The following is a 26,830-nucleotide window of genomic DNA, read 5'->3' on the forward strand; positions in this document are numbered from 1 at the left end:
GACCGTTGGTAACCGTTGGCCGATCTGGCGACCTTGGCCTCTCGCGTGGATCTTGTTCAAGCGTGAGAGACTCTTCTTTCCTGAGTCGCGCGCTTATCGCCACTTCATGCACCGTTGGCTCGTCAATTATTAATCTATTTTGGGCGGATCAACAGAAGAACTACTAGAGAGCTTCGTTTAGTCTATCGCAGGTCGATACGTGAAGTGGTTGGTCTCTAGTTTCGATCCCACCCCTCCCTTTGCCAGATTTGTTTGCCAAACGGGAAACATGATGGGAACCGCGGTCAAGTACGTCGCAGCCCTCAACGTCGATACGAAGCTGGTCAAGTTTTTCGTTTACGCAGTGTTCCGGGAATCATCGCGCGTTGAAGTCGTCGGGTCGGCATACGATCATGTAAGTGACCCCCCCCCCCCCCCAGAAGGGCTTCGGATAACCCTTCCCAGCTAACCCTACTTTCTTTGTGAACGCAGATTGAATTCGTCTACCCAGCGATAGGACGTTTGGAAATAGATCCCGCGAAGCTATGGAGTTGTGTAATCACCACGATCAAGACCGCGTTCGAAGGTTAGTGATGTTTTGAGCAATATCAGATCTTTGCAACTAATACCAACTGAACTCCACAGAGGCCAACCTAACCGCTGACCAAATCGCTTTCCTCGCGATTTCCTGCCACCAGGGTTCGTTCACATGTTGGAATCGTTCGAATGGAATGGTGTACCACAACTTTATCACCGCCCAAGATCTTCGTGCCGATCAGATGACCAAGGACTGCAACGAGAACTTTATGTTCAAGGCGTTCAAGAGCAGTGCCAGCTTCCTGCACTGTTTCACCCGAAGTCAACGGTATCTGAACCAGAGCCTGTACGAGGTGACCAACGAACATGTGACCATGCGTCTCGCGTGGATGCTGGAAAACAGTCCCGGAATCAAGCAAGATCTGCCCTTTGGTAACGTACTGTTTGGAGGAATCGACGCGTGGTTGCTGTACCGCTTCCGGCAGGGCATCGATCCGAACAAGAAGGTCGAACACATCAGCGATGTGACGAGCTGCGTAGCGACAGGATTCTACGATCCTTTCACGCAAGACTGGGCAGATTGGGCCGCAATGCTGTACCCGATTGAGGCAAGTCTCGAGATCACTCAAGTGGAATATACGTTCTAATCAAGTTGATTCCTTTCAGCGCCAAATTCTTCCAAAAGTGGTAGACAACTCGTTTCATTACGGCTTCGTGGACAAGTCTATATTTGGCAGTACAATCAGAATTGGAACTTCGGTATGTAGTGTTCTCAGTACAACACGTGCTTCCCCTACACATTTTCAATCTACCCCCCCTTCCAGATTGCAAATTCTTCAGCTGCCCTCTGGGGAACCTGCTGTTTCGAGAAATCCGAACTATACATCAAAATGGACACGGCTGCCGTACTCAACATCGTCACCAAAGCCTCCTGTCTAGCATCCACCAACGGAATGACCCCAATGATCGCCCACAAAACGGTCCACCCAATCTCAGACCACGAAGAGGTAGCCTACGTGCTGCAGAAGATCTGCACCGATTGCACGACGGTCGTTGACTGGGCGTTAAAAATCGGTCTCTTCACCGAACCACGCGAGGGCTCCTCGATGGCCAGTTCGGTGTCCGACTCCAACGGAGTATTCTTCATCCCAGCGTTCAGCGTGTTTGGCGTTCGCGACATCACAGCCGGATCGAGCTTCATCGGCATCAAGAAATCAACCCGCAAGGAACACCTCATCCGCGCACTGTTCGAGAGTCTCGTGTACCGAATCGCACTCCTCTACGTGAGTGCCCTCAAGGAAATCGAAGCCCAAAATCTGGAAGAATTTACCAAAATCAAGGTGGACGGAACCGTTTCCCAAATCGACTTCATCTGCCAAATGCTGGCGGACACGGCAGGTTTGCCCGTTGAACGGAGCGATACGGCGGACGCGTCGGCGCTGGGAGCCGTGTTCGTGGCCGGTATCAACCTGGGATTCTTTCGGAACAAACCGGAAGTGATGCGCATCCGGAAGGTGGACAAAACGTTCGCGCCAAATCCGAACAACAAGCTGAAACTGCTGCGAAATATGCGCTGCTGGGAGGAAGTGGTGGAGAAGTTTAAGGTGTGAGGATCGCGTGTTGAATTGTGCCGGGAATAATCATGTAAATATTTGGTTTTAACGATACTTTGTAAGGAAATGGTGAAAATAAAGTCAATCGGCTTGAGGTGAGAAATTACGGATTGTTATTGGACACTCCAGAATATTTTGTCTGAAGAAAAAGAAATTGTGAATTAATAAATAAAGTAAACATAAAAAGTAAATTCGAAGTTTAAAGAAAAAAGTTGAATAACACTACTCTGAATTTCTACTCAGTTATTTCTTGCATTTTCTCCTATCCCGCCTATCCTGGACTGATTGGAATAGCAAAAGGGAAATTATTTCAACAGCAAGTTTTGTTAAAATATCTTATGTTGTTATTAAAAATCGAAGGATAATAAGAAGAAATAATAAATAATAGCATTTAAAAGCAAAGCAATCCACTTTAACGACCCCCGGGTCTTTTGTAGGCTCTGTTGCGTCCGAAGGTTATGTGTGGTGAGTCACTCAAAACTTCTTTTACGCAAATGGACCGACGTTTTACTTCCCCATCCGATAGAAGGCCAGGAGGATAAGGCAACTTAGGGATCGGCAGCCGAAGCCGCTAACTTGGCCGCTAACCACCGCGCCACGAGGCCCTCGAAATAATAGCAACCCCAACACATAGGGGAAATATACCCATTTTAATCACACTAAGCCGTTCGACCAATTGGGTCCTAAAGCCCTATATAAATTTTTATATACAACGATAAAAAACACGCTTAAAAACCATTTCTGATCACTTTTTTATATTTTAATGATCAAGTATGGTTTCCTTGGAAAGAGCAGTCAAGTAGAACCTTTTCTGTCAAGAAGGACCGCGAGGTTTATTTTCCAAAATTGATTTAAAAATCCATTCCAATCTCTTTGTTATCATACAAAGGGTCATTGTACTCAGAAAAATAAGCTTTATCGCTGTAAACATTAATATCAGCAATCTAAGCTTAATTTTAGGACCCAATTCTTATCACTTTTGCCATTTTCCGCTTTAAGTACGGTATGCAGATCGGAAGGAACGCGGTCAAGAAATGTTGCGTGTTCTTTTCGTGACAAATTGTTTCACAAATGTTTGCGCGTCCAAAAATAATGTTCATTATTTTAAAGCAAAAAAAAAATCTCGTCTTTTGCAACCAGTTTCATTAAGATTGATACAGGGAATCATGAGAAACAAGCGATTTTGTTCTTCAATACAGCAGAAAGGAATACGATTTTAGGCAAGTAACCTCATTTTGGCGCCACCTACATTTGAAACACAGTCGCGTTGTAAAACCACAATATCCCTGTTTGAAAAATGTCGCACGTCGTACGAGTTGTCGCACGGTTGTGATTTTACCGTTTTGATATCGATTGGTCGAAAGGACGACAAACGGACGACAAACACTCGACATGCTCGACATGGTTTTTTCAATCGATTTACCTTCAATTCGACGTCGATTATCGTCGACGCAAACAGTTTGACAGTTCTCTTCTGTTGATCTTGTTCGGACTTGATTGCAACCGAGTCGAACCAGTTGTTGTTGCTTTTAGGCTTTTGGAGGATTTTGGACAGTTAATAGGTAAGTTGTTTACTAGGTTCAATTACTTTTTCTGCCGGAAAGTTCCGGCCGGAGTGGGCGAGTGACCGAATCAAAGTGTCTTGTATTCCAGATTTCGGTCTTCGTGGCGGAGGAGGAGGAGGACGGGAAATATGGTTTACTCGGCGGGCCATTCCGGAAGACGGGACGGGAAGGAACCAGTTTGCGATATTGGAAGCGGTTGGTGTTTGGTGTTTTACCGTCCGCGGGATGTTGCGACGCATACCTAATGGAACTGGTGAGTCATGTTTTAGAAACGATGGAGGTGTGCTGGAAGTGCGATTGGACGATCGAAATTAAAAATAGGATGAATGGAACAAAACAAATTCTCAACTTTTCAATCCAATAATTCCAAACTGAAAAATAAAAAAATCAAAAATGCTAAAAATTTTAAAAAACTTAAACGCTGAAATTGTAAAGTTGTAAAATTCTAGCATTTCAGAACTTAAAAATGTAAGAATTCGAAAATTCTAAATTTATTGAATATCTTGATATTGTGCAAATTGTTAGTATTCTTTTCTTAAATTCTAGAATTTATTAATTCTTCAAATTCTCAAAGTCTTCAAATATTTTTGAAAAAATTTGAAATTCAAAAATAAGAATTTTTTTTAATTGACGAAAACTTAAACACTAAAATTCCTTAATTCTTAAGTACTAAAACTATTCAATTTATAAATACAAAAAATCTAACATTATAAAGTTCTTGAATTCCCAAAACGTTGGACGCACGAGTTGTAATTTTGAATTCTAATATTCAAAAAAATATGAGTTCTAAAATTCAAAAATTGTAAATTCTGTAAATTCTAAAATTGAAATAATTTATATTTTTAAATTCTAAAATTTCAAAGATCATTATTTTTTAATTCTACGCATTGAAAACTTATTAAGTTTCTTAAAATTTTAAAAATAAAAAAAACTGATTTTTTAGATCTTAATTTTTTTTAAAATTTTCAATAAAATACAAATTTAAAAAACTTTAACAAACTAAAATTTAAAAAAAATATTACAAAATTAAAAAAAAAAGTTCAAGTTTTGTTTTAAGTTTTAAAAATTGTTTTTTTTTTATATTTAAAAGTTTTAAAAAATTTTAAATAGTAAAAAAAAACTTTTAACTTTTGAAAGTTTTCAAGGATTTTACAAAGTCAAAATTTTAAAAAATATCACGAATTGAAATAAATGATTTTGGTATTGAGGCACCTAAAATTCAAAAATTTATAATTCAGAAAATTTTCATTTTTAAAAATTTCGAATTTCGGAACTTAATTTTTAAGAATTTCAGAATTATAGAATTTTAGAATTTTAGAATTTTAGAATTTTAGAATTTTAGAATTTTAGAATTTTAGAATTTTAGAATTTTAGAATTTTAGAATTTTAGAATTTTAGAATTTTAGAATTTTAGAATTTTAGAATTTTAGAATTTTAGAATTTTAGAATTTTAGAATTTAGAATTTAGAATTTTAGAATTTAGAATTTTAGAATTTTAGAATTTTAGAATTTTAGAATTTTAGAATTTTAAATTTTAGAATTTTAGAATTTTAGAATTTTAGAATTTTAGAATTTTAGAATTTTAGAATTTTAGAATTTTAGAATTTTAGAATTTTAGAATTTTAGAATTTTAGAATTTTAGAATTTTAGAATTTTAGAATTTTAGAATTTTAGAATTTTAGAATTTTAGAATTTTAGAGTTTTAGAATTTTAGAATTTTAGAATTTTAGAATTTTAGAATTTTAGAATTTTAGAATTTTAGAATTTTAGAAATTTAGAATTTTAGAAATTTAGAATTTTAGAATTTTAGAAATTTAGAAATTTAGAATTTTAGAACTTTAGAATTTTATAATTTTAAAATTTTAGAATTTTAGAATTTTAGAATTTTAGAATTTTAGAATTTTAGAATTTTAGAATTTTAGAATTTTAGAATTTTAGAATTTTAGAATTTTAGAATTTTAGAATTTTAGAATTTTAGAATTTTAGAATTTTAGAATTTTAGAATTTTAGAATTTTAGAATTTTAGAATTTTAAATTTTAGAATTTTAGAATTTTAGAATTTTAGAATTTTAGAATTTTAGAATTTTAGAATTTTAGAATTTTAGAATTTTAGAATTTTAGAATTTTAGAATTTTAGAATTTTAGAATTTTAGAATTTTAGAATTTTAGAATTTTAGAATTTTAGAATTTTAGAATTTTAGAATTTTAGAATTTTAGAATTTTAGAATTTTAGAATTTTAGAATTTTAGAATTTTAGAATTTTAGAATTTTAGAATTTTAGAATTTTAGAATTTTAGAATTTTAGAATTTTAGAATTTTAGAATTTTAGAATTTGAATTTTAGAATTTTAGAATTTTAGAATTTTAGAATTTTAGAATTTTAGAATTTTAGAATTTTAGAATTTTAGAATTTTAGAATTTTAGAATTTTAGAATTTTAGAATTTTAGAATTTTAGAATTTTAGAATTTTAGAATTTTAGAATTTTAGAATTTTAGAATTTTAGAATTTTAGAATTTTAAATTTTAGAATTTTAGAATTTTAGAATTTTAGAATTTTAGAATTTTAGAATTTTAGAATTTTAGAATTTTAGAATTTTAGAATTTTAGAATTTTAGAATTTTAGAATTTTAGAATTTTAGAATTTTAGAATTTTAGAATTTTAGAATTTTAGAATTTTAGAATTTTAGAATTTTAGAATTTTAGAATTTTAGAATTTTAGAATTTTAAATTTTAGAATTTTAATTTTAGAATTTTAAATTTTAGAATTTTAGAATTTTAGAATTTTAAATTTTAAATTTTAGAATTTTAGAATTTTAGAATTTTAGAATTTTAGAATTTTAGAATTTTAGAATTTTAGAATTTTAAATTTTAGAATTTTAGAATTTTAGAATTTTAGAATTTTAGAATTTTAGAATTTTAGAATTTTAGAATTTTAGAATTTTAGAATTTTAGAATTTTAGAATTTTAGAATTTTAGAATTTTAGAATTTTAGAATTTTAGAATTTTAGAATTTTAGAATTTTAGAATTTTAGAATTTTAGAATTTTAGAATTTTAGAATTTTAGAATATTTGAATTTTAGAATTTTAGAATTTTAGAATTTGAGATTTTTTTAGCATTCTTAAATCAGGTACAATTTTCAAATAATAATATTCTCGGATTTCAAAACTAATTGCAATAATTTTAAATTTAAATCTATCATCTATCTAGACATCTATTATTTATAATTCTTTTTTAAATGTTTAAATTGAAAGTTCATAAATTTAGTTTTTCTTTCATAGTTCAAAAAACATATTTGAAATTTTATTGAATTGAAATTGCATAATTATTATTATTATTGAAATCTGAATTTAATTTATAAATTTTTGCCAATTGTTGATTGATGATATATTTTTTTCAGGCAACAAACATTTTCCAATCTGATTCTGCCGGAAACCGGAATGCGTTCCCGTGTGGTCACTCCTAGAATCCACGGAAGCAGCCCCGTTTTTTCGTACTCGTACTCCACAAAACCCACGTTTCCTCGTACTCCGGTAAACATTAATCCGTCGGAGATCCAAGATCGTCGCCAAGGCGTCGCATCCGGGTTTTGATCAGCTCGTCGAGAAACAAAAGTCCAACACGACCAAGATGCTGCCACGGCCGCCTCAGAAGAACACCAACACCCAAGCCGGAAGCTGCGGTCAAGGCAAATCCAGAAGGAAGCCAAGTTGGGGAAGAATCGGCGATACGCAGGTGAAATTAAGTGTACAATAAATATATTTGTGAAATTTTGACAGCTGGAATAAAAAAAAATCAATAAAAACAAAACAACAGTTTTTTCAACTGCAACATAACCCAAAAATCCGAAATGACAGCACACGACAATAGCACGACATTCTAAATAACAAAACCGTGCGACGTTGGTCGAATGTCGTACGACAATGTCGTACAATTTCGATCATCGATCGCACGACAAATACGACATTTTGGTGCAAAAACGTATGACATTCGTGCGAAAGTCGCACGACATTGTCGAGCGACGTCGTACGATTGCACAGACGACAACCCTGTTTGAAAAATGTCGCACGTCGTACGAGTTGTCGCACGGTTTTGATTTTACCGTTTCGATATCGATTGGTCGAAAGGACAACAAACGCACGACAAACACTCGACATGCGCGACATTGTTTTTTTCCATCGATTTTCCTTAATTTCGACGTCACGATTTTCGTCGACGCAAACAGTTTGACAGTTCTCTTCAGCTGATCTTGTTTGGACTTGATTTCAACCAAATTGAACCAGTTGTCGTTGCTGTTGGGCTACTGGAGGATTTTGACCGATTGGTAAGTTGTGTTACTTTTCCGGAAAGTTTCGGCTGGAGTGGCGAACGGCCAAATCATAGTCTTATGTTCTGGATTTCCAGATTTTGGTTGTCGTGGCTGTGAAGAACGAAGACGGTGGGCCATGTTCCGGTATCGGAAGGAATCGGTCTGCGATTGAGAAAGCGGATTGGTGTTTTGCTTTCCGCGGAAGTTGCATTCCCAAAGGAGAAGGAGTTTCCGAGTGTTGAATGTGTCGGAAACAGAAGGAGGGAGACGGAACATTCAAGCTCGGGAGTAAATCACTGTTCCGCGTGAATAAAAAGGTGGAGGAGGACGGAATAATAAACTCCCGCGATGTTTCTAAACAGCCAGAATTTGTTAATGGAACCGGTGAGTAGTGTTTTGGATGAGGTGTATTGGGAGTGCGTTTGTATGACGCAAAACAAAACATAAACATAAAACTAATAATTCGACGAAGAAAAATATTCAATTTGAAATTGCACAATTTTGAATTTAAGATTTTTTCATTTAATAATTCTTAAAATTTCAAAATTCTTAACTTCTGAAATCCTAATTTCAAAATTCTAAAAGATTAAGTTTTTTAAAGTTTGGAGGGTAAATGATGTATTTAAAATTTTAAAATCCAAACATAAAAAATATAACTCTTTCGTTCTGAAATAAAAAACTAAAAATTCTTAAAATTCCAAAATTCTTAACTTCTGAAATCCTAAATTAAAAAAAAATCGAAGGTTTCAAAATTCCTAAAACTATCAATCTAAAATTCCATAAATTTTTATTTTTAATTCAAAAAAAATATATAAAAATTTGAAGTTAAAAAATTCAAACATTCTTAAATTTACACAATTCCTTGCTTCTTTTAAAATTCTTCAAATTGCATAATTTAAAAAACCATTGAATCTTAAAATGAGAAAATTCAAGGTTATTTATAATCTTGAGAATTTGAATAAAATTAATCTTTAATAAAATTCTCAAGATAACATATATTCTGGCATTAAAAAAATGCTAAAACTCTAGACTACTAACATAAACACAAACTACAAACATAATAAAATTCTTAAATTCCTACATTCATAGATTCTAAAATTGTGAAATTTTCGGCTTTACAGAACTCTTAAAATCTAGTATTTGAAAATCCTAAAAACAAGTGCTTACATTCTGATATTCTGGAAAATTGTATTTTAATTCTTCATGTTTTAATATTCCAAATAATTTAGAAGTTTTAAAATTCCTGAAAGTCTTAATACTTTCAAAATTCTTCGTTTTAATATTTTAATATTATAACATTTTTAAAATTTCTGATTCCTAATATCTTGAGGTTTGTAATTCTAAAAAATACAATAATAAACTAGATAATAAGTTTTTAAAATTATCTATTTTTATGTTTTACAATTTTGTGATTTCAACTATTTGGGGTTTTTTTATAAATATTATTTATGAACTTTGATATTAACTTTGAAAAATATTTGCAACGGCATTTTGAAAATATTTATTTTTGTCATTGGATACATCAGAACCTCACTGCTACCCACAATAAAATCAAACATAACATGTTTAATTTTTTTAAACCCAACAATTCTAATGAAAGTCAGCTTTTAAAATTTCAAAACATGAATCTTTCTTTCTCAAAATTTCGAAATGCAAAATATTTATAAAACACGTCATGTCTTAATATTTTTAAATTCTTGAATCCTGCAATTTTTTTTAAATTATTTTATTCGTTCCAGCTCTGTACAAACAATTTCCAGAGTGCTTTTTGCTGGACGTGGACCAGCAAGAGGAAAAGGACAATGAAAATGCGTTGGTGGTGTTGGACTTCTAGCGGAATCTCAAAAGTGCAATTATCAAAACTCAGTCTTCTTCCTGGAGATACTTTCGGCCGAGAACATCCACCGGGTGAAGGCGATCGAGGTGGACAAACTTCCCACGGGGCAGCACTCGAACATTGGAAGGGTAGACAAGCAGAACCTTTCCAAAAGTGGTTGGCCATCGTCGGACCAAAAGGAGTCGGTTTGTATTTCCTTCTTGTGCAACGGCCAATCCCGTCACTAAGCGAAATTAAGAAAAGTATGGCTGCAGTGATAGTGAATATTTCAAAAACAAAGTGCCAGGCCAGTGCAAACTAATACAAATGAATAAAAATAATCAAAAACATAAACAAAGTGAATTTTATTTTGAAAATAACCTCAAAATACCAAAATGACAGCACACGACAAAGGCACGACATCCTAAATAACAAAACCGTGCGACGTCGGTCGAATGTCGTACGACAATGTCGAACAATTTCGATTATCGATCGTACGACAAATACGACATTTTGGTGCAAAAACGTCTGACATTCGTGCGAAAGTCGCGCGACATTGTCGTGCGACGACGTACGATTGCACGGACGACAAACGACGGACGTCCGACGGACTTTTCAGTCAGGGAAACGACGGACGTCCGACGGACTTTTCAGTCAGGGATTGAGAAATCAATAATTTAAAATTTCATCAATAAATCAGAAAATTAGAAATTTATTAATTCTAAAACTAGACACACGGTGTCCACGGTGTTTCCTAGAACAAACTTAAGATAAAAAATTCGGCAAGTCTGATATTTGGCACCATGAAAGAAGGGCTCTTTCCCGACATTTTGAGGGGTCCGGCGAAATTTTTCGTCGGGGGTTCTAGAGCAACTTTTTTGAAGATTTTTTCGATTTTCTAGGATTTTTCTTCAGAAAAGTCGATGGAAATCGATGGGTTCATGTTCATATGTCTATCAAATTCCATATGAATGTGCCTCAAGAGACTCTAAATTACACATTTGACTTCAAATCAAAAGTTTCCAACCCAAATTTACCAGATTTTTAGCTTTCTTTGAAATAACCCCAACATCCAAGCTGGAAACCTCAAAACGACCGAATAAAAATCTTTTTCAGCAAAAAATTAGAACTACCCCTCAAAAAGGTCCTTTTCAAACGGGTATTTCAAAAAGATGTCGATAAAGTAGGCCGGATATAGGTTACTGTTCGAAAATATAGGTTTCCATTTCGAATTTCATTTTCGATATAGGTTTCCATTTTCGAACAGAAACCTATATCCGGTTCGAATTTTTCGAAATGTCAAATAAATGTCAAATTTGACGTACGGTTGGCAGCGACGGGTTCTTTCTTTTTCCGGTCTTGAAGATGGTAAGAGTCGTTTCGAGTCGAGCTTCTTTCGCTGTGATATTTTGCTAGGAAATATGGTAAAAAGTGACGATGGTGGCACAAATTCTGCAAGATTAATTAGTGCAATTGGTGATCCAAGTGAAGAAATCGTTGCCGCTGTGATTTTCCGCGGATTTCGGTGAAATTTGTGTTTGTTGCATGTGGCGACGGCTTCTTCACTCTTGACAGTTGTGCCGAATACCACCATCACTCAACGCCTGCTGTATGTTTGTTGATTGGATTTGTTTAACCGACGGAACGTCTTCTCTCTGTTTTTTTTTTAGGGTATCGATATCAATCACAAGTGGGACCGTAAGGTTCGCCGTACCAAGCCAAAATCGCTGGACGTGTACCTGCGGTTGCTGGTTAAGGTGAGTTGTTGTTTACGTCTTTAAATATGAGGTTATGGACAGGATGTAAACATTGCGGTTTTCTCTCCCTGTTTCGATTACAGCTGTACCGCTTCCTGTACCGCCGGACGCACAAGAAGTTCAACAAGATTGTTCTGCGTCGTCTGTTTATGAGCAGAACCAACCAACCCCCGATTGCGCTGTCGCGAGTGTCGAAGCTGTTGAAGCTGCGCGGCAAGGACGAGTCGACGATCGCCGTCGTGGTCGGAACCGTGACCAACGATGACCGTCAGCTGTACGTGCCGAAGATGAACGTGTGCGCGCTGCGTGTCACGGACAAGGCCCGCGAGCGCATCCTGAAGTGGGGCGGTAAGATCTACACCTTCGATCAGCTGGCCCTGCTGGCGCCGACCGGAAAGAACACCGTGCTGATGCAGGGAGCCCGCACGGCCCGTGAAGCGTTCACTCACTTTGGACGCGCCCCTGGCGTGCCCCACTCCAACACCCGGCCGTACGTCCAGTCCAAGGGACGTAAGTACGAGAAGGCTCGTGGTCGTCGCAGCAGCTGCGGTTTCAAGAATTAAGCGGAGAAAGTGCGGAAGTTCGGAACAAAAACACCCGGAAGGAAAAATACGATCGGTTCCTTTCATTATTCTCCTTGTGTAATTAAGTGAAATACAAAAGGCAAAAAATTCCACCACAAAAAAGGCCGTGCGTCGTCACAAGTGACTGTACCAGTACGTTATCAGCACCTGGTCCTGCTGCTGGATGCCCATGATCTTCTTAATCTTGGCCACGTCCTGGTTGGAGCTCATCTTCCGGAGGCAGACCACTTTGCTGTGTTGAGTGCGTGCGTGGTGCGAAAAAACGAAAGAAAGCCTTGTTAGGAAAAGAAATCGGGTTGGTTGGTGTTCAAGGTCTTACTTTTTCCACTCTTCGACTAGAGCGCGCAGCTGTTTGTCCAGAACCGTGTCGGTAAAAAGTTCCTCGTCGACGGCTTTCGCAATCTTCTGAAGCAGCGTTGGCACTGGAAGAGAGATAGAGAACAAAACAGGTAAATTCGTTTCAGTAATTATTAACTACTTTTGATACTCACACTTGCTGGGCAAATCGGCCTCCCACACGCAAACGGCGACCGTGTCCTTGCCCCGATCGTCCACCAAATCGATTCTCATAATCCCAGCCGAAGGATTCGGTGCCACCGCGTCCTGGCTCAAGTTGATGATTCGACACTCGTTGGCCGCCTTGTACGACTCGGCGTGCGTCTTGACCAGTTTGTGCAACGGTTCCGGCAGCATCTTCCTCAAATTTCTCGCCAAACAAATGCCCTTTACCTGCGGACCCCGAATGACGATCTGAATCCCAGTCAGCGCACAGAAGCAAACCGACAGGAACGAATCCTTGAGCATCTGCCGGAACATCCGCAGAGAATACTTCGCCTTGGTCCACTCGTCAACGCGATCCGTCTCGTCCTCGACCTTCCCGAAGCCCATCCGACGCATCAAATACCCCTCCTTGTCGGTTTGCACCATCGTAAATCCCTCCTCCGTGTCACGTCCCAACCACGGCGGAACCGACGGACTCCCCAGCGTAATACTCTCCGTCAAATACCTCGACCCGGCCCACAAAACGAACGCAAAGTGCGCGTGCAAGTACGCAAAGATCGACTCCTTCCCCGTCAGATCAATCAACGATCGCGACGAATAACTGCTGAAACCCTGGTTAATCCGCTGTGCCCGATTACTCGACCCTTGCGCCTTCAACTCCCCCTCGTGCACGACCCTCGCATATCCCTGCAACTCCCGCGAAATCTTCGTCAAGCAATCCGCCAAATACGGCTGAATGTTCAGCAAAAACATCTTGTCCTTCATCAGAATCACGATCGAAAACAGCTTGCTAAACCCCCGCGCCTGCGAATCCATCAGCTGAAACGTGTGACTCAGCACGTGTCCCCGATGGGCATCGCCGAAAAACACCAACCCACCGTCCGCAATCACCGCCGCCGTCGAACTCGAACTGCTCACCTCACTGCTGATACTCCTCAGCGCTGCCTTCCGCACCATTTCCACCGTCTCCGGGATGACCGGGCTCTGGCTGCTCACAAAGTGCGCGTTGCTGTCCGGGTCCTTGCTGACCAGGCCGGTGCTGTTGCCGACGGAGGTGCACGCCGCGCAGCCCTTGCGCTCGCCGTCGAACGCAATGTCCAGCTGGTGGATGTTGGTCTCGCGCAGCGTTTGCGTGCAGAACAGGGAACCGGGACCTGCAAAGGGGGGAGAGAGAGTTGAGGGGAAAAGTGGACTCTATCCCAAACATGGCCAGGGTGATGTGGGATTTTGAAGTAGACTTTTAGTCATGCTAGTATTGTCAGACCCTTTTTAAATTGGTGTATGTGTAACTTTAGCTTTGAAGATTGTTCTATATTTGAGCGTTTGGTACGGTATGTCCACGCATCCTTTCTCCCCCGTAGAATCTGTGAAATGTGATCCGTTCTCAGAATTCTCTCTTCGGTAAACACCAAGCAGTAAGGCTGGCCGTTTTAATTTTTGTAAAAAAAAAAATTATTGTCGTGGGACGCTTTCAAAAAAATGCCAAGGTTCAAACCGCGCGGCAGTCACAAAAAAATCGAAATCTAGAGTTTTTTTTTTCTTTAAGAAAAAGGTTCTATATGTGTCTTTCATATGTTTGTAGGACCTATTCAAAAAGAAACTCTAAAAATGAGCTCTAAATATTCCCAATTTTTATCACAAAAAATCACACGCTGTAATACTGTCAACTTTTCCTGTCCTTCTAGAAAAACGAAACGGCCTACTTTTCCCTACCAAAAATACCAGAATGGAAAGTTAATACCTTTCAATACCAGTGCTGAAAAGTTCTACTTTTCAGCACTGATACGGATGCTGAAAAGTTGAACTTTTCAACACTAGTATCTAAAAGTAACATTTTTCAAAACATATTTTTTTTGTTTTGAACGGTGAATTTACTAAATAGGGACCTGAAAAAATCTTCTTTTTGCAACTTGTTGCATAGGCTACTATTTTGGCAGCTTCGTTTCTCGATTGTGTCGCGTTCCCCAGTAAACCAACCATTCCCCAGAAAAGTTTTTTTCTCGAAAAATCAAAGTTGTTTCAAAAATTAGTTTGTTTGAAATTTCTTAGAAAATATAAAAATTGGACAAGGTTATCTTATCCATGCCAAGAAATTTTCCTTGTTTTGACAACAATTCTTGAGAAAATAACAGAAAATGTTGATTCGGCTTATGACTCGTTCTATTATTCTAAGAAATTTTCCCTTCTTTTTCAGTCATGTTAAATTTGTTATACAAATGCCGAATAAATTGCAGTTTCTTTTTATTTCTTGTTTTCCGTGAATGCTATTTTTATTTTGCAAAGAAGAAAAATGTTTGTTAAAATTAAAATATGATTATGGATGTCATTGGTATAATTCCATTTGACATATTGGACCTTTGGCATATTGCTCATTTTGAATGATTATTTAAATTTTCTAAATTTGATTTAAGGTGACAAAATTTAATTTATCATTTTGCAAGAAGAAAACTCTCTTGACTTACAATAACTGATTAATTTTTCCTTCTTTTAAGGTCTCCTGACACAAGTTGAATTTCACCTTCTTTAAAGAAGGAAAACTGTCTTGACTTGTGATATCTGCTAACAGAAGTTGAATTTCGCTTTAAAGTTTTTTTCTTGTATTCTTTCTTGTTTCCAAAAGGAAAAACTCTCTTGAATAGTGATAACAAATTTAAAAAGTTGTGTAAGTGGTCAAGTATTTTTTCCCTTCCTTAAAGAAGGGAAAACTCTCCTCCTCCCTTTTAAAGGTAAAATTTGACTTGTATCAGTCAGTAAAGTTTTCCTTCCTTAACACTCAAACGCTCGGGTAGTCATTTGACCCCTATTTTTTTTTCTTAGAAATCCCATAACTTTTGATAGAGTTGACCAATTTGGATGCTTTTGGTTGCAAAAGATCCAGATTTGTCTATATTTTGAACTGCCAGATGGGGGACAAATGTGGTCCATTTTTACCGGAGATATTCCGGATTCTGTTGGGGTACCTCGGCCCTCCTATACGGTATTTGGCCAATATAATAAAACTATTCAACTGAAAAATTTCGGAAATGATGCAAAACTACAAGGCATCATCCTAATACATCATCCTGCAAAAATAATTGACATGGTTAAGTCTTACGGGGCAGCGGAGCCGGTTCAAGTTGGGCCACAATTGACATCAGCTCAGTGAACCGTTTCCGAATAGAACCTGTTCCGGTGCCCGAAGGTCTTCAGCATGTCATGTATCTATGCAGGATGATGTTTTAGGATGATTCCTTGAAGTTTTGCATCATTTCCGATTTTATTCTGTTGAAAAGTTTTCATTATATTGGCCAAATATCCATTTAGAAGGGCGAGGTACCCCAACAGAATCCGGAATATTTTCGGTAAAAATTGACCACATTTGTCCTCCGTCTGACAGTTGAAAATATAGACAAATCTGGATCTTTTGCACCCGGAAGCATCAAAATTGGTCAATTCTATCAAAAGTTATGAGATTTTTAAGAAAAAAATAGGGGTCAAATGACTACCCGAACGTTTGAGTGTTAAAGAAGGGAAAACTTTCTGGCCTTGTAATAACTGCTTACACAAGTTAACGTGGTGATTATTGCACTCGAGCGTAATATTTCAATCTTTATTTCTCGCATCACGATCGAGATTTTTCGATCTAAACATTACGATCATAATTTGTTAATGGTAAGTAAAAAAATCCAAAGCTTAAAAAATGTCATAAATTAAAAACATTTTCAAAATTCTCAAAAAAAAACAAAAAATTTGATATTCAAAAATCAAAATTAAAGAAAAGAAATTTTAAATTTAAAAAAAAATCAAAGATTATGAATTTTTTTTTTTGTTTTTTTTTAATTTGAAATAATGGAAATTTTGATTTTTTTTGATATTTGGAAATTTTGGAAATCTTAAAAAATTTCGATATTTTGGAAATTTAGAAAATTTTGGGAATTTTGAAAATTTAGGTAATTTTGTAAATTTTAGAAATTTGGCAAATTTTGAATATTTTAAAAAATTTGAAAATTTTGGAAATTTTGGAAATTTTGGAAATTTTAGAAATTTTGGAAATTTTAGAAATTTTGAAAATTTTGGAAATTTTTGAAATTTTGAAAATTTTGGAAATTTTTGAAATTTTGAAAATTTTGAAAACATTTAGAAAATTTTGGATTTTTTTTTTTTGAAATTTTGGAAATAATTATAATCACCACAATAAATATTTCTGGGGAATGGTTTTCTGGGGAACGGTTCATTCTGGGGAATGTGACACAATCTCGTTTCTCAAATCAAGTTTTTGCTTTAAGCCTTAATGAAATGTTTGGTTCGAATTGACTAACCACATGGACGTTCCAATTAAAATTCCATTTCAAGTGTATTTATCGAAATTGCGTTAAAAGTTGTATGAAACTCGATTTTTTCAGCACTTTCCAACTCAGCAGAGCATCGTCCGATAAACTTGGTGGACTCGTGCTGAAAACATCCTCATTTAACAACTTGTTGCATACACTATTATTTAATTTTTTAAGCAGCAGTGTACATCGAAAATTAACTAAAATCACTAAACGCATCTAACTTTCCGATGGAATTTTGTAATTTTTTGAAAAAAAAATCCACCGCCTGATTTTTCGGGTTCTTTTGAAGTAGAGGGAAAAAAAACTTAATATTTACAGCAGCCTTAAGCCATATCATTAATCATTAACTTTTTTGGTGTCTTCGGTATGCCCAAAGAAGTTATTTTACATCAATAGTTTGTCCATATAATTTTCCATACAAATTTGGCAGCTGTCCATACAAAAATGATGTATGAAAAAAAAATCGCCAAAGTTGTAGGTATGGATAAGAATTACACTGAAAAAAATGATACACGGTAAAAAAATTTGGTGATTTTTCATTTAACTTTTTGTCACTAAAACTTAATTTGCAAAAAAAAACACAATTTTAAATTTTTATTATTTTTTTATATGTTTTAGAGGACATAAAATGCCAACTTTTCAGGAATTTCCAGGTTGTGCAAAAAATCTTTGACCGAGTTATGAATTTTTGAATCAATACTGATTTTTTCAAAAAATCGAAATATCGGTCGCAATTTTTCGATGTAAAATCAAATTTGCAATCAAAAAGTACTTAAATGAAATTTTTGATAAAGTGCACCGTTTTCAAGTTAAATCAATTTTTAGGTAACTTTTTTAAAAATAGTCGCAGTTTTTCATTTTGTTTAATTAGTGCACATGTTTGCCCACTTTTGAAAAAAATATTTTTGAAGGGCTGAGAAAATTCTCTATATTTTACTTTCTTGAACTTTGTTGATACGACACTTAGTTGCTGAGATATTGCCATGCAAGTGTTTAAAAACAGGAAAATTGAGGTTTTCTAAGTCTCACCCAAACAACCCACCATTTTCTAATGTCGATATCTAAGCAACTAAAGGTCCGATTTACAATGTTAAAATATGAAACATTCGTGAAATTTTCCGATTTTTTCGAAATTTTTAAAACAAGACAAACATTTTAAAAGGGCTTAATATTGAATGTTTCACTCTTTTGAAATGTTAGTCTTGATTTTAAAATTTTGAAAATATTGTTTTCGAAAAGATCGGAAAATTTCAAGAATGTTTCATATTTAAACACCTTAAAATGGATTTAACCTGAAAACGGTATACTTTATCTAAATTTCAATAAAGTACTTTTTGATGACAATCGAAAAATAAAGTTGAAATTTTTTTGCGACCAATATTTCGATTTTTTGAAAAAAATCAGTATTGATTCAAAAATTCATAACTCGGTCAAAGATTCTTTGCACAAACTGGAAATTTCTGAAAAGTTGTCATTTTATGTCCTCTAAAACATATAAAAAAATAAAAAAATTAAAAATAGTGTTTTTTTTTGCAAATCAAGTTTTAGTGACAAAAAGTTAAATAAAAATTTTTAACCGTGTATCATTTTTTTCAGTGTAGTCCATATCCATACGTACAACTTTGCCGAAAACACCAAATCGATAAAAAAAATCCTTCAAAAGAAATAGATTTTTGAATTTTCATAAATCATTATTTGTATGGACAGCTGCCAAATTTGTATGGAAAATTATATGGACAAAAACTAATGAACCAAAATGGCTTTTTGTGCATACCGAAGGCACCAAAAAAGTTTCAGCCGGATTAAAAAATATTAAAACAAAAATCGAATGACCGGAATCTCATAGATTTGCTCGTTTAGAATTGAAAAATAAAGAGTTCATAAATGTTTCAGCGGTTTAAAACTTAAAATTTGAAATCTACATGTTTAATTTGTTTTAATTCTATATTTTTGAATTTGAGTAAATCGATATTTCGAAACGGTCTTTGGGAAAGTTGCAGGTCGCGGTCAAACCTATTCCAGAAGAAAACGCAACACTGATATGCGCTTCAAACCGGGTTGTTTACGGTTCTCAGAATCACCTCAAAATTGGACAGGAGCCGACCACAGGGTGGCCACCTCGGGAAAAAACCGGGAAAAACCCGGGAATTTATTCCACCGGGAGAAAACCGGGAAAAACTCGGTAATTCGAATAACAAACCGGGAAAATATTTTAAGTTTAGTTAAAATTCGACAAATTCCTCTTAAATGACTTCAACGTATATTTTTCTCTATTAGAATATTATTCTAGTTATTCTAAATGAAGAATTCGGGAAAATAATGTTTGAATTTGTGTAATAGACTCAAGCTACTAGGCTTTGGTTGTTTTTTTTTTTTCTGTTGAGTATTCCATGATATATTTCTTTGACGAGAGGGGAGAAGCAACTACGATTACCAACCACCGGACCCGGTTTAGAAAACAAATGTTTGATAAGCTGCAATTTTCCGATCAAGTTCGCGGTTCAATAGAAAATTTACTCAGCGCAATTATTTTTGAAGTCTTATTTCAATAAGTATTGAATTTCATAAGCACAATAAACAATTTATTTTTATTTTATTATGTATTTCAATATCATCTTGAGGGTGCACAGGGAATAAATAACCGATAGTTCCCATAATTTCGAAGATACTAAAATTTGCGTACCGAAAATCGTGGTGCAAAAAGCTTAGCTTGTGTGCGCCGTTAAAAATAAGAATACAGTTCAGACCCGATTTTCCGAAGGCCTCGGAAAAAAATAAATAAATATAAATATTGAAATAAAAAGCCACAGTTTCAACATTTGCATGGAGTATGCGTTTTAAAATAACGAAAATAAAATTTGACGAAAATAAAAATTTTAACGAAAAAAAATAATGAAAATCGAAAAATTTCAAAAATTCAAATGATTTTTAAATCAACCCAAACATGCTAAAAATTATTCTGAACGCAGGTGAATGGATCTAAAATTGATTTCAGTTGATTCCACTTAAAATTTCATTATAATTTTGAAGTTTATTGAAAATAATGGTTTGCCCCCTGATTTTTCGGGCCAATTTTGAAGGGGGGAGACAAAAACTTAAAATAAAATTCGTACCAGCCTAAACTATTTTAAAACGATTTAGAATTATGCAATCCAAGATGGCGGTCAAAATGGCTGAAATGAAATATTGAAAAAATGCATTTTTAAACTTAATACGCAATCAACCACTCAACAGTGACTAAAATTAAGTCGCTGAACTTGAATTTGATGTTAAAAGTAAGAAAATAAAAAAAAATACGAATTGTTTTTTATTGTTCAAACCTTTGGATAATCAAGACGGACTGTTTACAATTTTTACTGTAAAACATTTGGTGGAATTTCAAAAATCTGTTTTCAGTAGTATTTTATAAGATGATTTTTGGCTTTCTCAGTTAAACAAATTATTAAGGACAAATTGCTATGAAACTTTGTGCTTGTGTTTTAAAATCAGATTTGAGTACTTTTGTATAATTTTAAAATGTCGGAAATATTTGGTATTTAAGATATTTTTATATAGTTATTTGGGAATCTTTCAACAGTTAAATGCCTACGAAATTATCTTCAAATTCAGAACATTTGAAAAAATATCTTTATTTTAAAATTATAATTTAAATTTTAAATAAATTTTTCAGATGTTCTAAAATTACAATATTTTCAGAGCTCAACTGCATAGTAGTCATTTCAATACAAGCAGTCCCTTTTTCTTTTATTCAAACACATAAATGAGTTTTTGTTGGGTTTTATTTAATTCTCATCTGAAAATTCCGTAAAAAAAGATTAACTGAATTTTGACTGTTGTGTTGTTCAGAAAATCGCAGCACGGCAATTGATTTTTTACCATTCTGTGTTACTCAAAAATTTAAAAACATCCAAACATGTTTATTTTTTCTTTTTTTTCAATAAATTTGGCACGGCTCACACAAAGGATGTATCGAGAATTATGATTGTTTATGTTAGCGCGATCTGCGAGTCGCGATAGAGTACAGGCCAACCCAGATGTGTTTTTTTGACAGTTATATTTTTTCTAGAAATCATCTCATCGATACCTAAATCCTTGCCGAAGATACTAAATCGATCAGCAAAAAATGTTTTAAGTAATCGATTGTTTAAACATATGGCACTTTTTCTTTTGAAGAATCATTCTTCTTGAATTTACTAAAGTTTTTTCAAAGAAAACTGAAGAGTATTTGCATTAATGTTGTTTTTTTTGCAAATCTTTTCTACCCATACTCATACTAAATATTGTGAATGCTATTTCCTGCTTTCCAGTAATAATCTACGTTATTCATAAATTTAATACAAAACGATTTTTATTGATTTTAAGTTAAGAAAAATTGCGGAGCATGGAGATGAAAAATCACAAAAACTGTTAAAAACGGATTCTTACTTTTTGTACTCAAAGCTCTCTTGAGAAATAAAATTATTGAACCAAATGTATGCGTTCAAAAAGTATTTTGATACTATCGTCAGTCTATAAAAAAACAATGTAATTTGATTTAAAACTACATATATGGAAAAATTCCTTCTGGCCTCGGGAGAAAACCGGGAAATTCAAAATCCAAATCTGGTGGCCACTCTGCGACCAGCATTGTACAGCTATTTTACATTGGCAAACCCGTTTTCCTGGCCAATCTGTAGGTCAGATCGGTCCGTAGGGAACCTCATTGATATGGCTTCTAATATTTAAAACATTCTTACAAACCAACGTGCCGAGGCTCCTTGATTCTGATGGAATTGGAAGTAGGTCGAGGACCCGTCTGGATCTTCCTTTATGTTTAGGTGGGGCCAGCTAATGCCTAATGACCTCGAAATGTGTACGCCAAGATCTCTCATTCTGAATTGGGTCATTGAAAGCAGCGCGAGGGGATTGAGATAAGCTGGATCAGCATAACCCAAGTCTGATACAAGCTATACTTTCTCATAACTTCGCTACCAGCCATCAGGTATTGATTGGTATTAATGATAATGATATTTAAACTAGTGAATGCTTGAATTTAGCATCCTTATTCAAATACTTAATACTTACCATGTGCTTCGCAAAAATGGCACAACGCGATGATTGCATTCATGCTTGTTGAAATATAACTTATGTGCAGTGATTGTCATCAAGCGTTTAATTACTTACTAAAAAATGCAGTTTTTCTAAATACTAGCAAACTTTAAAAAAATAATGCACTACTGAAAAAAATGCCAAACCAAGCCGAAATCAAAACAAAAACTTGTGAACATCAGAGGAGGTGGGTGTACTGATGACAGCTGATTCTCCCAACCCCAAAGCCAAGCAACGCTTGCTGTTGTTGTTGTTTGACGTCACGTTTGTCATCTGACTTGTGGACCAGTCATCACGTCGTTTGTTTTGCTTCCCGCACACACAACTTAGTTGCTGTGATAAGGGCAGAAAGGTTCGAAAAATGGGCGATTTTCAGCACTACTATCTGGAGCTGTCCCCGGATCCGGTGCGCTTCGACGCCGTCAGCCAGCTCACGAACGTGTTCTTCGACGATGCGAAGCAGCAGGTTGGGAAGCAAAAATTGATTTGTTTTTTTTTTTTTGTGGTTTTTAATGTTGCGGATTTCTGCAGGTGTTTGCGGTTCGCTCCGGCGGAGCGACAGGGATCGTGGTCAAGAGTGCCACGCCCGGCGACGGGCCGAACATTTCGTTTTGCATGGAGGATCGCGGCACGATCCGGTCGATCAAGTTCTCGTCGGATAATCTGGTGCTGGCGGTTCAGCGCAACGAGACGGCGGTGGAGTTTGTTCCGTTCAACGCGAGTCACCAGCCGCAGGTGCAGGACATGATGGTGCACCAGGGCAAGAGTACGATCTATGGGTTTGTCTGGGTGCAGGAGCGCCAGGTGGCGTTGATTTCCAACTCTGGGGTGGAGATCTTTGCGGTGAATTTGGAGAAGAGGACGCTGAAGTCGGTCAAGTCGCTGAACATCACGGTGAACTGGTTCAGCTTTTGTCCGACGTCGAATTTTGCGCTGTTGTCGGCGAACTTGGGGACGATCTTGACGCCGGTTATGTTGAAGCCGTCGACGATCACGAAGTTGCCTCGGTTGGAGCTGCCGGCGGGGCAGGGATGTTCGGGTCGGGATGTGACGTTGGCGCAGCTTTATGGGACGAACGCGATCATGCTTTTGAAACCGCTGCAGAATCGTCAGTTTGAGGTGGTGATCTATTTGCTGAATGGGCCGGGGTTGGCCCCGAAAAAGTCTCACATTTTGCGATTGGGACAGAATGGCAGGTTTGCGATGAACATCGTTGATGATGTGATCGTGGTTCATCACCAGGCCACGGCGACGTCGATGTTGTTTGACGTGGCTCTTGGAGGGTCGGAAACGGAAGCTGGGACTGGGGCAGTTGTCCACCAGCCGATCATTCCGGCCAGGGCGATCAAACCGTTTGCGTTGGCCGTTCCGAGCATCTCGTTGGATGGGAAGACGATGAACTGTGATCTTTACTCACAGCACTGGGTGTTGTTCCAGCCGAATATCGTGATCGATGCCAAGTTGGGCTGTTTGTGGTACGTGCTGTTGAAGCTGAGTTCGTTGTGCGCCTTGATCACCGATCGTCTACGTCTGGTTGAGTTCTTGCTGCAGCGAAGTGACGGTAAACCGGCTTTGTTGACCGTGCTGAAAGAGATGATGAGTACCAACTACAGCGGAACGATGCTTCCGGTCATCGAGAGCGTGTTCAACAAGCTCAACTCACTGTACAAGGGCGTTCTGGACAGTGAACTGCAGAGTCAGATGGCCCTGATGACGATGACCAGCAGCAAATCTCAACAGCAGAAACCTGGCCTCATTCCACGAGTCTTGATCGACCAAACGGACATGTACACGGCGGTCTTCTCCACCATAACCGACTCGGAACAGCTGGGAAAGATCCTTCTGCTCTACCTACACTCGCTGGCCAAACACGGCATAACCGCAAACCACGAGCTCAGCAAGCAGATCGTGATCGACCTCGTCAAAAACAAGCAGTTCGACACGCTCCAGCAACTCCTGAAATACTCCGCCCTCAACGAGTCCAAACCTCTTGCTTGCTTCCTTCTCTCCCTGTCCAACTCGCACCCCTCAATCTCCCAAATGGCCCTGGACATGCTGGCCCGGCTCAACGCCAATGAAATCATCCTCGAAGTCTTGCTCGAGAAGGGCCAGGTCATCGAGGCGCTCCGGATCGCCAAACAGATGCCGGGCGCGGATTCCCTTCCCGCCCGCAAGTACCTGGAGGCGGCCTCCAAAACACAGGACGCGCTCGTGTTCCACTCGGTGTACGCGTTCTTCCAGGCGAAGAACATCCGGCTGCGTGGCTCGCCCGACTTTTTGAAGCGTAAGTTGCCCGTGGTCAACTAAACTTCTTCAGCTGATCTTGCTTTTTCCTTCCAGATGAACAATGTGGGGAGTACGTGCAATACTATCAGACGTTGATCAGCACGCAGTGCTTGTAGACTTCGACTAATTTAAGGTATGTGATCTGTGCAAGAATAATCTAACCATATATTCCATTATAAAGTCAAACTAAGTTTAGTTTTGGAAGAGTGTGTCTAAATCATTATATTTAGGAAGGGTTTGTAATAAGCTACACAATATTGTTTGAGCCTCGTCAGAAAACAGTCGTAACATCACTTTGAAGCACCGTCCTCCGCTGCTGGACCCGGGGGAAGCTTGTCGATTACGGCCGCGTCCTTTTGGAAAGGCAAAACCAATTTATGTTTAATACCCTAATCTTCAAGACATTAAATTAATCTCTAAACATACCGTATTAAACCACATTGTGTTTGGCTTGAAGATCATCTTCGAAATGAATCCCATGTTTCCGGTCGGCGCGATCCCGTGCATGTGCAGGTGCTTAACCGTGACAAACGGTGGAACGTGAAACCCGAACACGGCCATCGTCACCGGATCGATTTGGCACTGGTCGCGCATCACGTTCTCCAGCTCGGCACGCATTTCCTCCACTTGAAATTGCAAAAAAAAAAAAATCTTAAATTCTCCAGACAACCCGTGCAAGACGGTGGAACCTACGCAACGGTCGGTCGGCCGTGGTGAGCGCCCGTACGCTCGCGACGTGGTGCTTCGGCACGGCCAACAGGTGGTGATCGGCCGCCGGGCGGATGTCTTTGAAGATGCAGATGCGCTCGTTCTGGAACATTATCGTGGCGGACGGGTCCGCGCCAGTCGCGATCTTGCAGAATATGCACCGCTCCACGGTGGTCGCGGGGGAAGTCATTTTGATGTTTTTTTTTTTTTAAGATGATTTTGAAGTGGGTTCTAGCGGTCTAGAACCATTAAAGTTCAATTTTGTTTGACAGCCCCGAACTTTGCACTGCTGGACAAAGTTGTTTTATTTTATGTTTATTTTGGCTGGCTCGAGCTTTGCATGCAAGCAGGTGCATCCTTGCATGCAAGGTCAAATCTGCGCAAAGTGTCCAGAGACGAAAAATTTCATATTTACGTTAGATTCTTTGAGAACTCTTCAGAAACTAGACAAGTTTTAGTCGATAAATTTTGCAAAAGCTGTTAGAAATGATCACTTTTTCTAAAACAGCAAAAAACGCAATTGATCTTTTTTTCGATATTTGGATCAACGACTATGTAATAAAAATGAAATCTGTGTTGACAACAAACAAACGCCAAAGTGTGAATGTCTCAGAAAACCTAATTGAGAATTTCAAAAAGGTTTTAGAAAATCTTATTCAGAATTTAAAAAAAATATTAGAAAATGTTCAAACGAAGAATACAAATTTAAAGTAACTTTACAATATAAAAATATTAGATCTCAAAATGTATATTAAAAAGAAAAGCCACAGCGTTTTGTACGGTATGTCCACGCATTCTTCCACGCATGATCTGTTCTCAGAATTCTCCCTGCGGTGAACACTACGAAGTAAGGCTGGTCGCTTTAATTTTTGAAATACATTTTCGTAAACTAATAACAAGACTTACCAGCATGCCTTCATCGGACTGGCCGCATTTGTATTTTAGATTAGATTAGTAAGCTCTCAACTTAAAAAAATAAAAGTAAATCGCTTTGCTTGGAGACGTTGATTCGTTGGCAGACTACATTTCGTATTTAGGTAAGTTTCTTCTAAATTGTAAAATGAATCTTTGAAATTTGAAAAAAAATAAAATGTTTTTTTGTATAGATTGTAATCTTATTAAAACTCTGCATTTTTCAAATTTCCTGATGTATTTATTTTTTTATTTTTGGACCAATCTTTTTTAGACTTGCTATCCAATGTTATTTTAAAGGGTTTGTACCTCGGCCCCAGTCGTGGTAGAGAGGGAACTCCGATCTACCGCTTACATGGCGGAAGCGTTACCACTGGGCTACGTGGCTCGGCCAATTTGCTTAGGCAGTTGAAAAAAGTGACCAACCACCGAGGGTTGAGTGTACAGCTTCCATTAGGGTCACATGGACACCATACTGAAAAAAGATTATTCTTTTAATTTTTCTAATTTTTAGGATATTATTTTGGTTTTTATTTTTTAAATAATTTTTAAAATTGTTGAAACCTAAAAATAAACATTTCAAATTTGGAAACAATGTTCTAATTTTTCTCATATTTTTTTAAATTAAGGAATTGAAATTAGGATTTTCTTGTTATTTTTTTTTATTTTAAAAGATATTTACTGGTTTTTTCATAACCTTGAACATTTTTTAAACTGTTGTAATTTTGAAATTTTTGACTTCTTAAAAAGTTTTGAAAACAAACTTGAACACATCGAGATTTTTCAGATCGTCAGTCGTAATCTTTCGATGGTAGATCGAAAATTTACGATCAATGATCTCAATCTACTATCGACAAGTTACGAC

The 26,830-nt window shown here is 36.7% G+C and overlaps 4 protein-coding genes across 6 annotated transcripts; 2 read left to right on the forward strand and 2 right to left on the reverse strand.

Moving 5' to 3' along the window:
* The first annotated feature begins 213 nt into the window (after positions 1 to 213).
* On the forward strand, positions 214 to 12,259 carry LOC6031127 (60S ribosomal protein L18). Of its 3 annotated transcripts, XM_038265930.1 has the most exons (8): positions 214 to 394; positions 472 to 565; positions 625 to 1,124; positions 1,183 to 1,275; positions 1,341 to 2,012; positions 11,182 to 11,190; positions 11,487 to 11,573; positions 11,657 to 12,259. In XM_038265930.1, the coding sequence occupies exons 1-8, from the start codon at positions 269 to 271 to the stop codon at positions 12,134 to 12,136; spliced, it is 2,061 nt and encodes a 686-aa protein (XP_038121858.1). In that variant the 5' UTR covers positions 214 to 268; the 3' UTR covers positions 12,137 to 12,259. The 3 variants fall into 3 exon arrangements, with proteins under 3 accessions (XP_038121858.1, XP_001841970.1, XP_038121857.1); XM_001841918.2 differs by lacking the exons at positions 214 to 394; positions 472 to 565; positions 625 to 1,124; positions 1,183 to 1,275; positions 1,341 to 2,012 and having other exon boundaries at positions 11,128 to 11,184; XM_038265929.1 differs by lacking the exons at positions 214 to 394; positions 472 to 565; positions 625 to 1,124; positions 1,183 to 1,275; positions 1,341 to 2,012 and having other exon boundaries at positions 11,181 to 11,240.
* On the reverse strand, positions 12,193 to 22,257 carry LOC6031125 (folliculin). Its single transcript, XM_038265928.1, has 4 exons — positions 22,036 to 22,257; positions 12,649 to 13,812; positions 12,477 to 12,579; positions 12,193 to 12,389 (listed from the first exon to the last, which is right to left on the reverse strand). Exons 1-4 carry the CDS (start codon positions 22,076 to 22,078, stop codon positions 12,272 to 12,274), a joined length of 1,428 nt encoding a protein of 475 aa, XP_038121856.1. The 5' UTR covers positions 22,079 to 22,257; the 3' UTR covers positions 12,193 to 12,271.
* Positions 22,258 to 22,322: 65 nt separating this feature from the next.
* On the forward strand, positions 22,323 to 24,780 carry LOC6031124 (regulator of MON1-CCZ1 complex). Its single transcript, XM_001841916.2, has 3 exons — positions 22,323 to 22,525; positions 22,591 to 24,343; positions 24,400 to 24,780. The coding sequence occupies exons 1-3, from the start codon at positions 22,421 to 22,423 to the stop codon at positions 24,459 to 24,461; spliced, it is 1,920 nt and encodes a 639-aa protein (XP_001841968.2). The 5' UTR covers positions 22,323 to 22,420; the 3' UTR covers positions 24,462 to 24,780.
* On the reverse strand, positions 24,542 to 25,351 carry LOC6031123 (histidine triad nucleotide-binding protein 3). The gene is made up of 3 exons (XM_001841915.2): positions 25,039 to 25,351; positions 24,772 to 24,971; positions 24,542 to 24,698 (listed from the first exon to the last, which is right to left on the reverse strand). The coding sequence occupies exons 1-3, from the start codon at positions 25,241 to 25,243 to the stop codon at positions 24,636 to 24,638; spliced, it is 468 nt and encodes a 155-aa protein (XP_001841967.1). The 5' UTR covers positions 25,244 to 25,351; the 3' UTR covers positions 24,542 to 24,635.
* Positions 25,352 to 26,830: the final 1,479 nt, after the last annotated feature.

Source organism: Culex quinquefasciatus, chromosome 3, assembly GCF_015732765.1.
Source record: "Culex quinquefasciatus strain JHB chromosome 3, VPISU_Cqui_1.0_pri_paternal, whole genome shotgun sequence".
NCBI lineage: Eukaryota > Metazoa > Arthropoda > Insecta > Diptera > Culicidae > Culex > Culex quinquefasciatus.